The 13885-nt window shown below is 40.6% G+C and overlaps 1 protein-coding gene across 21 annotated transcripts in view; it reads right to left on the bottom strand.

Annotated features, from left to right (window-relative positions):
* The window catches only part of LOC120724413 (receptor-type tyrosine-protein phosphatase F), a 156633-nt gene that overhangs the window by 96589 nt on the left and 46159 nt on the right, over window positions 1-13885 (bottom strand). For all 21 annotated transcript variants that reach the window (XM_040016616.1, XM_040016655.1, XM_040016641.1 and 18 more), the window contains exon 2: window positions 2395-2569. In XM_040016616.1, the coding sequence (XP_039872550.1) occupies window positions 2395-2494 (100 nt within the window). In that variant the 5' untranslated portion in view covers window positions 2495-2569. The remainder of the gene's footprint in view (window positions 1-2394; window positions 2570-13885) is intronic.

Raw genomic sequence — 13885 nt, 5'->3', positions numbered from 1 at the left:
ACCTCACATGAAAAGCAACCCAAGATTATAACATGAGAAGAGCGAGAGGAGACACATACATCAAAAGCTTATTAAAGCCAATGAAATAACTCACAATGACAGCGCTACAAAAAGATAACCATTACATTTAAGTGCTGGGTATGTGACTTTGAGGCTGACCTTGTGGGCCAGAGGCCTATTGTGTAGAAGGAGGATGTATAGAGAGCTAGTTGATTAGGCAGAGCTCCCTGGGGATCGATGGGACGTCTGTGATCAGCACTCAGAGTAATCACTCTGTATTGTACGCCTATTCAATGATGCTGTAAGATGAATGATGTCAGAAGGCTATAACACTGATAGGGCTCGTGGAGAGTTTCCTGTACCCGTGCTGCTAAATCATGATGAATTGTGCCATCTTTAAGTGTCACGCCAAACAAATAGTATGGAAACAAATTTTGAAATGTATCAGATAATAAACTATATATATATTTATATAGATAAAGACTAATGTATGGTTTCTATCCAAGGGTGTGTTCTGACACCGCTGACACATGTTTGCTACGTGTGGTTTCTCTGCCCGCCTAACTTGTTCAAGGGGGAGACAAGAGCATCAGACTGAATCCATGTAATCAGAAACTTGCCAGGTACTCCGCCCATAATATCTGTCTGGTGTCTGCTCTGTAATACAGGAAATCCAAACCCAAAACATCAGGCTCACATAACTGAGTTACATACAAATTATAGGCACAGAAATGCACACAAACCTGCCATTAGTGGGAGGTGTTATTTTTACACCCCCCTCTCACCCCCCAGTGTCTTATTTTAATTCTATGTCTGTTTGCTTTACAGTCTGGATAATAGTAGTCTGGGCCTTTTTCCCCATATGTGCTTACACTAAACTACATGCGTATTTAACCCCAGACCACAGTCAGGCTTTTCTGTAAGTTACTTTATGATGTGTCCCTTATTTGTCTATGAATATATGCACATGTGCCAGCTTGTCACATCAGACTACATTTGTACTTTAAATTAAATGTTTCACACTAAATACAACTAAGACAGAGACAGGGGTGGGGTAAAAAAAACAAACAAACAAAAAACAAAAAATCAAGATTTAGGTTAAACATTAATGCTTTGTTTGAACAGATTAAACACTATTCTGGTTAGCTGTGTATATCTCCGGCCCGTAGAACCATCCAGACTGGTGCGTGAAAGAATCAGCACATTTATATACCATCTTAATTTCTTCTATGCCCATGACGTTGCATTTTTTAACTTGATGATCTCTAAAAAGCACATGCTTTTACTTGTGGCATAAACAGCACAAGTATACAACATAATATCACAGTTAACAAGGTGCACGCACGCAAATAGACGTCTGACATTGCACGTCTTTCTCCCTTTTTATAGAAGAGCACTCTGCCAGTTATTCAAAGACCAAATATGAATTTTCTTTATAACTTCCAGCAACTCATACTTTTTTCAAATTTGGATCAATTGTTAATGATTTTTTTTATTTTGTAGAAGGATACAGTAGTTTTATTTTGGATCATCCATAATTAGTATCCAAGTTGAGCACAACAGCTTCACTCAAGATTCAATTCCATCCAATCAACCTAGAAGCAGAGCAGAGACAGACTTGCCAGACCCCAAGAAAAACAAAAGGCCTGTAAAACTTTTCTGCAAGGTCAAGTTCAGAGCGATGCTGGTCAAGAGTAGACACGCCACAAGAGACAAGGATGATAGCACAGAGCCGAGCGGGAAAAGACAAAGGGTACAGAAAAACAAATCCTATTCGAAACATGTTTGAAAGGACAGGGCAGTGGCTGCATTCGGGTGGGGGAACAGGAGGGGTTGGGGTATAATTGAATTACAGTGACCCTATGACAGCACTGTAGGTGAGGTCATGTGTTGAATTAATTTCGTCCCTGACCCCGTCTTTGGCAGGGCAGTGCTTCTTGGCTGCGCCCGAGACCCAAAGGTACAGCTGAGGTGACATATCTCTTGGAGCGCTTTCTTTGAGCCAAAACTGTCACTCGGATTGACAACCGGGCACAGAGGCCGATGGATCTCCGCTGCCTGCATTGTGTGCTTATTTTTAGTTGAGATGTTAAAGCTCTTTATACTTGGGGACACGCATTAGACAAGCAGCTATTTCTGTTTGCTGGAATCCACTGAAGGCATGAAATGTAAATGGAATCTATATTCTATTTTAAACAAAGCTCTGCTCTGCACAGCGTGAGAGCTTGCTCTCCTGATGTATTCAGTTAAAGTGCACCTTTGTTATGTGTTAAATTTCACTTATAGGTACGGCAGTCCTTTTAAATCAAGAGAACGCATCTAAATGAAGCTTAATGTGTTATTAGACGGTGAGAAAGCCAGGGCAGAACTTCACAGGTACATGAGCATACTTACTGTCTGCTAGAGAAGAGAAGACTATGCAGCTGAGTAAAAGCAGGAACAGCAACGCCCCTCTGGGGAGAAGGGGCCCTGCCAGGTGAATATTAGGCACCATGTTCCAAGTTGGCACTGCTCCCTCCTCAGTCCCCTGCTAGACACGTCCCACTCTGACAGGATCAAAGACTAACACCTGGGAGAGCAAACACATGCAGAACAGGGGTACAGAACCATTAGTATTCAAACTCACGCTATATTTGCATATATTTGAATGAGCATAATAACACAGTAATGCAGAAATATCAAAAGCAAGTCGCAAAGCAGAACCAAAGACACAGAATCTTTGTATACTTGTAAGAAAACAACAGCAAACGTTGCTGGAGATCTTTGCTCGCGATCAACAAGGCATCTAGTACCCACAACAAATCCTGCTCGGGGCAGGGGGAAGTAAGCAAAGTGAATGTAACACAAAAAGTACATCAGCAAAGGAGTCGGGGGGAACAAATGCTGCACAGCTTTACAGAGAAATTATTGGGAAAAAATAAAAAGAACAAAAGGGGAGGTGGAGGCGAACTTAAGCCTCTCAGCGCACCTCTTACAAAGGGGATCAGTTAAAACCCCCAGTGGACCAACTAAACACAACTCCCCAAGGACCACCTTAATGTTCCCCCCATTAGGAAATTGAAACAGTGACCAGATGGGTTCGAATCACACAAAGTGCAGTGATCTCAGAGTGACATGTATGCATACATAAACACTTAACATATAACACACCCCAAGGGGGACATGGCTGACCAACAAGCCAGCGGCAGGTGTGCCACAAATGAACAACAATTAAACGAGACAGAGAGCATTTCTCCTTTGTGTTAAGTGGAAACAGAAAAATCAAAAGCTGTCCCTCAAATGGAATGGCACAAGAACCGATGCTTTGTCTTTTCAGGAATTAGATTTAGTGAAGGAAGATTACTAAGCCAACTGATTAAGAATTTAGATATATGACCTTAAGTTTGTTACAGCCTCCAGTTTCGATGCCTAATGCTATTATAAACAAAGTAACTGCGTATCTCCATTAATGAGCTAACTAAATTTCTTATCCCTACTCTCTTGCCCATGGCCATCTGCGATGAGTAATCATAATGCTGTAAAAGAGAGCACAATATGGTATAGATAGATATCTCTCTTTTGATGGAATTAAAGCAGAATCTCCAGAGGACTTAAAAAAACTGAATTTAAATGAGAAAAGTTCTGAAAGTTTGACTAAATCTACTTTTGTCTTAAAGAGAGCAGCCTGGTGATGATTCTGTACAAAGCTTCTACAAGAAGAACTGAAGTGAAAAAAAACAAAATCTAAGTCGGTCTTGTTCAGTCTCACTGCTCAGTTCACTGCGGTCGCTACACAGTGCCGTTTGCCGATATGTGTTAAAAGACAAAGAGCTCACAAAGTGGAATATCCTGAGGCTTGCTGGGTGGCCAGTCAGCTCCAGTCTATTCAGTTTAGCTAAATATGTTAGAGCATCAGGAACACAATGCCTCCAGTATCTCGTGGAGGAAAAAAAACTCTTAATGCTGTGGGCTCTAATCCTGTGGAGGTGTTGAGCAGCCCATTACTCATGTGGCTGTTTCAATGCGGGTAGAAACGAATAAAAAACAAAAATGCACACAACGGGCAACTCTTCGACCGCCCTCTTTGTTAAACAAGGCAGCTGAAAACAGTCTATACAATAGCTATTAGATAAAGTTATTTTTCTTTATCTGAGATCTGCTTTCACCTCCTTTGACATGTCACTGGGCAAACAAAAAAAAGCAGGCACGACCGAGTTAAAGCTATGTGAAGGAATGCACGCGAGTCCCTGCTCATGCCTCACCTGGCCACAGTAGCAGACAGCCATCACTGACAGCTAGCTCTTTATCACCGTTTGTCACTTAAAGGAATGTTCCTCAAGGCTTTTATGTCTGCAAAGCCAATCTTTTTTTTTTATTCTTAACAAACTTGGCATCTAAGGAATTTCCAAACACTGTGTACAGTCGACATCATCTATCGTCAGTGAAAGTTCAAGCTGTGATCGTATCAAACTGTATTATACTCCTCCCTGCACGCAGAGTTTTGGAGAATACCCACAAGTGCAGCGGAAATCATTTAAAACCCCTGTGGCAAAATAATTTAAAAAAGAAGCCTCCCTCTGCGCCTTTCACCTTAACTGGTAATGAGAAAGCGGTTTATTGTCGCTGTGTTAGAGCTGTTGCAGTGTGGGGAAGAAAAGGATACACAAACACTCTGCTCAGGGTGCCAAAGAACTGGATCACACCACCACTCTGTAACTGGTATTAAAGACATTTAGAACCCGTTTTTATTTCAAGCTAATACCTCAAGTTAGCTTTGCAAAAAGAAAAAAAGAAAAAAGTTTGTTTGCCGACAAATTTGTTTTGACGTTCGTTTCTGTGTACACCAGTGCTGCGCTGGTTCACGTTGGTGGGTAGAGAAAGAGCGAGGCTGATAGAGCTGGCTACTTGCCGTGCTCCAAACCCTTAGCGGTGGAGGGATATCTTTCGCAGCAGATGCCAGAGAGAGGCAGATGCTTTTCATCTTCAATGAGACAAATTCCTAGAGTGAGGTTTATTCTTTATTTATTTACCTACTTATTTATCCCAGTGTAGCCTGGTCCCTCCCTGCTGCACACGAATACTACGGGACAACACTTGCCACTGTGTCCATTTGTGTTCTGGCAGCAGTGCAAACGAGAGGAGGACAGGGCACCAAAGTGGAAAGGGTGCAGTGTGATTCGAAATCTGAGCAAGTGGCTCGGCACACAAGGGGGCATTGTTTGCGAGGACGTGGGAGAGCGCGAGAAAAACAGTAGAAACATTTAGGGGTGGCTGTCTGCCCCCGTGCAACTGTATATGAATCCTTCTGTCTCGCTAATGATTTCACCCCAAAGCCTGATTTGTGTGCGCGAAAGAGTGACAAAGTAACCAGTGCATATTTACTGCTTAACTGATCGTCCGGATCATTTCAGCTGAGAGACGATAATTAATGTTCACAATAATTAGTCGGCTAAATTCAGGAGATAAACTGTTTTACAGCAACAACAATTAATCCAGTTTGAAAATGAAGTGCACAAACAAAGCTGATTCTTCATGAATTACAATGTGAAAACATGCATCGAAGTTCTGCATATTTTAGATCTGTCAAGATTAATTTTCTAGCTAACAATATTTGGTTTGACATTTCCTACTTATATACATATATATATTGGTTTAAACCAAACATACTCCGCTGTCAAGTTAAAGCAGTTTATAATGAACAGAATTTCTACTGTAGGCAAGTTTATGGAAACACAATTAGCAAACCACCCATGACAAGGTGTCCAGATTCAGGGAAATAATAAATGCGGCAAAGCCATAGATTTGTTTGTGTCCTCCACCTCATTATCACTTGTAACACACACACATTTTTTTAATAAACTAAGGGGAGGCCAGGATTAATAAATTCCAGTCTCAAGTTTCCTAGACTAGAAAACTGCTGTTAAAGTGCAGACATTCTCAACAAACCCAGACTTTTTCTTTCTTTCTTTCTTTTAATTTACTCCACATAGTTTGAGATGTAAGTAATGATTCGGAGGCCCGCAGCTAGGCGAAACACAATTTATGGTGCGACTGTGGTTCTCTCCAATTTGTCAAAATGCCAAGACCACGCATCCTATAGGGAAGTGATTCTGCAGGAATGGCAGCTTGGTGAAACACAAAGGGAACATGAAAGAGAAGAATCAGTTATTGAACTGATGAAGCAGAAATGAGCCTAAATATAATGCTCCCATTCAACAGGGCATACAGTGACTTACTTCTTATGGAAGCTTTTTGAGCCTTAAGTGTCTGTGGAGCTACATACGATACAATAGGCAGAAGAGTAAGCGGTTTAGTGATGTAATTAACAAAGAAACAATGGCAGGGTAATATCTAAAATAGTAAACTGTAGAGGACAAAAGAGCTTTGAGTGAGCTCAAAAGGAAGGGGAATATAGACACTTAACAGACACCTATCCCGGTTGCCTTGTTTGTCGTCCACGTCAGTTGCTTGTCATTTAGGTTATTAGTCCCTGTGAATGTGTGTGGCAAGGGTGTGGCCACCCATACAGAAATGTCAGTTGGCAGACAGACAATGCAGCTGCACACAGAGAGAGCGCGCAGCCTGAGTAAACACTACTATTACGCTAACTACAGGTAGCATTTCTGCTCTCCAATGTCTCTAACCCTCCTACTCATGTTCTCTATTTCTCCGTCTCTATTTAATGGGTCATCCTGAACGCTGGGAGGTGGGACAGCTGAGATATATGGCTAGCAGCGTGGGGAGCTAATCACGGCCGTCTCTGGGGCTGATAAACCCAGACCAAAGAGGTTTGTGTTGGCGTAACCGGCAAAGGCTCCATAAACACAGTTACAAGCTGAATTTCAACAGCGGTGTTTTGGCCGTTGATTAGTTTTCCATGCCCTAGAAGGCTCGCACTCCCTTTTTTTTTTTTTTTTTTTAAACCTCAGCAGTGAACACAATATCACAACACCTGTGAGAATTACTCCAAGATGGTGAGCACCATATTGTAAAATGAAAGTGCAAAGTAACCAAATTAGGTTTTCCCTCCGACTCGAAAAGCCTTGCTGTGTCTACAGACTTGATGGTGCACGTCCTTTTTACAGAGCTGCAACAAGACTGCACTGAAATCCCCCCTAACAAAGGGTAATGTCCTGTGACCTATCGAATTTTACAGCCATTCTGTTTACAAGCTGATACCACAGAGTTAATTGTTAACACATTATTGCCGAGCTCAAGATTACAAGACTAAAAGACACCTACAACAGACTTGTGCACTTAAGTTGAGCAATTTTTGATTGTGCTGACCTACAATGAAAGCATGTGTAATAAATCACACGATAAAGGTATCTTTCTGTCTAGAAGTTTATTTACCACTCTTTAATAATGAGGCAATATAGAAGATGTGTAAATTTTAAGTCGACATTTACGCAGTCTCCATGATGCGTTTTGGCGTCATTTGTGACGCATGAGGGGCGGACGTGATGCATCACGCTACTGTTATTGTCTAACGCAAGCGCCAACTTGCCTCTCAGCAGAATACAAACACCACTGCATATTGGCTTTTCCCATATGATACACTATCATCTGCAATTTGGCCTGATTATATGAACATTTAACAAAAATTCCGACACTTCCATAAATTTCCGAGTGTGGATTTACAATCGGCTCTGTTGGGCTACCAATCTTTTCAACTGCAAATCAATCTGGGAATGAATTACAATGATATGTACTACACATAGTAGAGAAGACATACCAAAGTGTCGCTTCCATTTGAATTTATTGAACAAGGATTATTGGCGTTGTGGAACGCCACAGCAAAGAGAAAATAGCTTACACAACAAAGTGCTTGCTGGCCAAAGGGGTCTGCAATAAATCAAAAGGCAGGCTCAATGTAAAACATACATTCATCAAATAAAAGAAATGCTGCATGTACATGAACCAATCAAGTGCATTAAATAGCATTTTTTAAAGTTTTTCCTTCCTTAGCACCCATTTAAACCAGCTCACTTTAAAAACTACAGTCCAACATTCAAGTAAGAAGGTGAATTACAAAAAAATGTCACTCTGTCATCTAAAGGCCGTTTCTTAACTCTACAAGCCTTGTATGGAAAAATTAAATGTGAATTTTAGAGATTCTCTCATAGTAAGCTACAGTTTTTGAAGAAAACTAGTATAAGCAGAAGGTTTTTCCAACAATTTCAGCCAGATTTTTCTCAGTTTTAAGCTTCCTTCAGATGCTCCCTTATTCGCAAGGGCTCGTCGCAGCGGATGAATCGGCATGTTCTGATTTGGCACAGATTTTACACTTGAAGCAAACCGTTCCATGGATCCGTGCTTTTTCCCAGTTTTGAACTGGAGCTCTTTCACATGTTAGGCAAATGTACTAACCCCTACATTAAATTGACAGAATCTGATGCACAACTTTGGATGGTTAGAAGTTTAGAGAAAGTATTGGGAAAAACTAAAACTAAAGTTATGTGTTCCAAAGCTTCTGACAAAATTAAATACACAAGACCAAAAAAAGGGGGGAAAAAAATCAAACAAAAAAGGCACAAAGTTCATGTGTACAAACAGCATGCAAGTATAACATCCATGGGGCCAGGCTGCCTCTTCTTTCTCTTAGAAAGTAGAGGTGCTGAAGTCCAACATAGATTTGTGGATAACGCTTCAAAAGTGTGTGCAAAAAAAGAGGCCTACAAACCTCGCTTGTCTATATCAGCTATGTTAGGAGGAATGAGGCAAAATTCCAGAGTTATTTGTGAAAAGCTTGTTGCAGAATAACCAAAACATTTCACCCATGTTAAATAATGTAAAGACAATGCTACCAAATAAGCATAGGATGTATGTTAACTTCTGACACCCGAGGAATGCAATTTATTAAATAAAAGGTGACATAAATAATTCTAAAGCTATCTATCTGACATATCATATTCTTAGAATAAAGTCAAGATTTTAAATAACCCAAGGCATGGATTAAATGTCAACCAATGTTAAATATTGAGTTTAAATGTAATTGGCCAAGGGAATAAGCTTCCAACTTCAACTGAACATAAAATCTTAATGTTATTTAGGCCAAGCTAGAATTGCTCAAAGTGGGGGCCTAAAAACTGAGGATGGTAAAAGCAAAGCTTTCTATTTACTTCAGGGTCTCTAATAGTGTATAAAGCCCATAGCCTTGCCCTAGCTGAGAGATTTAAAGAGGTTTTAAGATTTCTTTTTGTTTAGTATTTATTTTAGTGATGTCTAGAAATGAATTAGTGAATAATTAATTGCTTCTGTGCAAATAGCCAAACATTAAATTAGCAATATAAACTGAGACACATTCTCAACAGCAGATGTGCACATATATATCAAAAGAAAATTCGCACTGTTGGGCAAGAAAGATGAGCTAAGACGTCACTACTTGACAGTTAGCTTGTGGACAGATGGTGCCATAAAATGACTAGGCAGGCAGCACAGAAGGCATGGACCCCCCACTCCTCCACCCCTTCGCACCACGCAGAGGACTTCAATCCCCCACCCCCCCACCCCCTGGGCAGAAAGCCTCGTCTCAGTCAGCAAAAGACAAACAGAGTGAAGGCATGTGCACCCAAAGACTGGTAAATATAGAGCTCCATAGATCAATAACTGGCCAAACAAGAGGCAGTTGTTCAGGTTCAGCTCATCCATGGATATAATGTGGACAGACTGCAGTGTCCAGAAACATCAGAAATTTTCCAAAAAGGAAATATTGTAAGAAGTTTAGTTTTAAATGCATATATTTTTTCTTTTTTTACATTTGGCACTAAGGTGGGAATATGGGAGCAAGCTTTGTATAGAGTGTATGAGGATTTCATACTATTCAGCGGGTGTCTGCACTGTTCTAAATCAATTACCTCTAGTCAGTCACTGTTTGGGGTAGGGGGTATTGTAAATCAGCTTGGTGTCAGCCCAGATTAGTAACTGTAAAGCGCTGGGAGTGAAGTTCTTTGGCTGGCATGGACCCTCCAGAGGCTGACATGAGAAAGAAGCTGTGGCCTTAGTGTTCGATGACAGCACAGCAACTCTGGTTATTGTTTGCCACAATGCTTAGTAAGGTTGGGGTGTATGAGGATGTATATAATGAGACTGGCAGATAATTTACGAAGCTTCTTCCCTTACTTTAGTGTATCCTATAAAAGAAAATAATGCAGGACTTCAGAGACTATTGGATTTGCAATTTTTCATAAAATTAATAAAATTCTTTGATGTGTCTAGAACTTAATTACACAGATAGTTTTTTTTTTCTTTTTTTATTGAGAGGTATATCTATATTGCACACCCTAACTTTTGATTGCACATATTCACCAGACTTCTACCGATGACTATTAAGAAAAAGTGGTCATTCATAAATGAAGGAGTGAATGTTTATCATGTTGCGATCTTGCAAGCAGCTCCTTATCTCACTACATCGGTTTATGCAGATCTACCTCGAAGGAACTGCTAAGTCAGCCACAATAACACCTTTGAAAATCAACCGCTAAACACAGACGTGAGGGTGCGCAGCTGTAGACTGTATTTATTTTATGACACAGAATGTCCTTTTTTATACAATAGCCTACTGAATGGGCTTTTGTGTTCTCAAAGGTAAAACTCACAGATGAAACTGTGCATTGACATAACTTATTATCTATCCCTACATTAGGGCATGTGAGAGTAAAAGGGAAAACAATCCACTGCGGTCTGAGGTACAGAAGAACAAACCCTGTGTTGACACAAAGAATGGTTAGACTAACTCGAGGCATAGTGGGAAAAGCACCTTGTATACAATCAGGCATTTATACCAGGTGCACAAACAAGAACACAAACGAATGCTATTCTGAGCTCTACCCTGAAACAAAAACTCCAGGTGTTACACAAAGGAAAGCTAAGACTCATGGCCAACCTGAAACAGTTAAGACTGGGCAGATTTAACTTGGGTTAGCTGCAATTGCAAATGTGGAAAAAACAAAATCCCTCAAGGTCCTGGTCCAACTTGTGTCCTGCCTTGGATTCCAGACGGCTATCCTCTCAGCTACTGTCTAACGAGTGAAAAGAGGCAGATTCTAATAAGCTGTTCTGTCTTTCTGTCAGTCTCCGTTTCTCCATCCCCCTGCTTCCTCCTCTCTCTCCCTGACCATGCCCTCTTCTCTGTCTCTTTCTCTCTGTCTCAGCCACAAGCCAGTCTGCTGGAGCAGATGGAACCATATATCCCCATCGCTCTCCAGAGGCCGGAGGATTTAAAATGTAAAAGAGATGAGTGTGGAATAGGCAGAGGCCATTCGATAAAGGGCAAGAGAAGCAGGGACTCTCAGCTTGGACAATGTTCATCAAATGAGGATAATGCTAGCAGGAAGTAACTATGCTCTAGAGCTATCAATTAGGAAGATGTAGGCTCTAAACTAACTCGGCATGTCTGCCAATAAGTTTCTAATCTAACATATTCTTCTACATGATATGAACATGAGATATTGACAAGTATCAGGGTAGACAAAACCAAATTTTACAATACCAGAAAGTTATTAACTGATGTTTATATTTGATATTAAATGCTGTACGTGCTTTAACAAGAAACAACAAATTAACTTAAATTAACTTGTTATTAAAAATAACAATAATATAATAATAATAATATTAAAAGTAGATGATTAGTTGTAGTCCCAAACCAACTGAATTCTGATTGGTGCTTACTAGGCACAGGCAAAAAAAAATAAATGAATTACAATAGTAATAATTAATTAAAATAGTACTTGGCTATCTGCTCAGATTGTGTTAGATGGAAATTTGGAGGTAGACCTGCCTTCCTCTCCTCAGGCCACCTTTCAGGTAATGAGAAAGTATCTGGACACGGCATCTGTCGTCTGGGAAAAGATTCTGCTTCGTCCTCCATCTCTGGGTGGCAGGTTGACAGACAGGAAGAGTGAAGAACAACAGGCGGCCGAGGTCGTGAGCAGTACAATCGATCGCCAGCTGACTAGTAAGGTCCATTATACTGACAGGCCAGAGCCACAACACGACGACCTGCACTTCACCAACGTCCTCATTACTACCTATGAATCTCTCTCTGGGACCAATCTCTCTGGCCCTCGGCCCCTTCTTGCTCTATCTTGCTTTCTCTCTACGGTCCATCTCTCTGGGTAAAGCACAAAAATCATTTTCACTGCCAGTCTGATGGAAGTGTTTCAAAGGAGGAAAAAGCCACACTTAAGCACATGCACTTTGTTTTTATGCACTAGTTTAAGGAATAAATGCAAAAGAAAGACAACATGGGGTATTACATATTGTGAAACATGGGAAAATAAAGCTGAAATGTAAATTCAAGCCTGTGCTATCCTGGAAAGAATTTTAAGTGTCTGCAAAGGAAAACCTCTACCATATTAAACACTTCTTCAACCATCACCCTTTGCCTCTAGTTATACTGAAATCCTTAGTCCTTGGAAGACTTATTTATACTCTCTCCTCTACCCCACCCCCTTCCACACAGATAGGATTTACCTGCAGCTGAGACAGCCCGTAGACTATCAATTACCGCCAGTGTAGAGTCACTGTTCTGTAGCTTCACTAACAAGACGTTGACACAAAACACACACACAGTACACACAGTGTGATTACAGACCTCATCGACGCATCCAGTTAGAGAAAATCCAGGCTGACTATGAGTCAGACGATTTTAATGACTAATCAAATTGTTCGGTAAGAATCCACTTCATAAAATAATAATTAGACAAGGGCTTCTTCAGAGATTCAGTGCAAACTTACAAATACATCCAATGCAGTAAACTGTTCTAAAGTTGACATAGACTTTCATTTGTGGTTTCACATGTTACAGCAGCACAAAGAACAGGAAGAAAAGTGAAGTAGAACATAACATGCCACAGATTTATTGCCATTTATAGACGAAAAAACACAAAAAAAGCTAAAAAAAACCAAGTAAACCTCACTCACGGTCTAACCAATCTTTATAGTCACTAATACACATACATGCTGCTCAAAGACATCTTGGGTTCGTAAAAAACAAAAAAGACATGCAATGTGGGACCTTTACTGAAGTCACTCTGTTTAGATGTGATTTCAGACTGTTTGCAAAGTGCTCAAAACAGAGATCTCACCAAATTTCTGCTGACATGTCATCTCACTCTGTGACAACGATTAAACCGAACACCAGGACGTTCCGCGTACAAGAAGACGTGCAGGGACAGGTCCTGTCAGTCATCTCAACAGATCCACCCTGACGCCTAAAGTGCTTCTGTCAGGTCAGCAAATGAAAAGCCATCACAGCCAATGTTGCAGTCGCCATGATGAGGTCATCCCGTAGACTAGTTAAATGCTATCTTGCCAAGTCCTGTTAAACTTGGCTGAGCATGTTTAGGCTGAAGGCGTCAGCTTTGATTCCCAGGCTTAGCGTTTTGTTGATGCACCATCACAGGAGATAAACAGTGAGCCGGGAACCAGAAATGATGCAGGGGATGTAGGCTAAAACCAAATGAAACACTTGAGTCTGCAATCAGTAATGCTCGGTCACGTACCGAGTCTATACAGGCCAGCGTAATACTGTGAAGTAAGATCTGAGAAAGCGAATTCCTTTTAAGTGAGCCATCGTGTCTAGTCGTGGCAGTAGCATTGGAATAACATATTCGGGTCAAAAAGCTAATGAATGTGCATTAACAATGACTTTTATGGAATCGCTCTATAAAGCACACATTTTCACAGCTCCCCGTCAAACCATTAAAACCACAAAGCTCAAGAGATACTGAACCAGAGGGATCATTTTTATAAGACTTTGACCAACAAGTACAAAAATGTGTTCTGCATTATTTACCTCATGCAAGAAACAGATTGCTCTAACAGCAAGTTTAAAGTCCTTTCTCTGGTATAAACAGTCAACTTGGCATATATTTGAATTCAATTTCATCGCACAAAATGCAAA

The sequence above is a fragment of the Simochromis diagramma genome, unplaced genomic scaffold (genome assembly GCF_900408965.1).
Source record: "Simochromis diagramma unplaced genomic scaffold, fSimDia1.1 OVJJ01000205.1, whole genome shotgun sequence".
Classification (NCBI taxonomy): domain Eukaryota; kingdom Metazoa; phylum Chordata; class Actinopteri; order Cichliformes; family Cichlidae; genus Simochromis; species Simochromis diagramma.
Note: the sequence above shows the minus strand (reverse complement) of the source record. Positions and strands in the feature narration are given on the sequence as shown.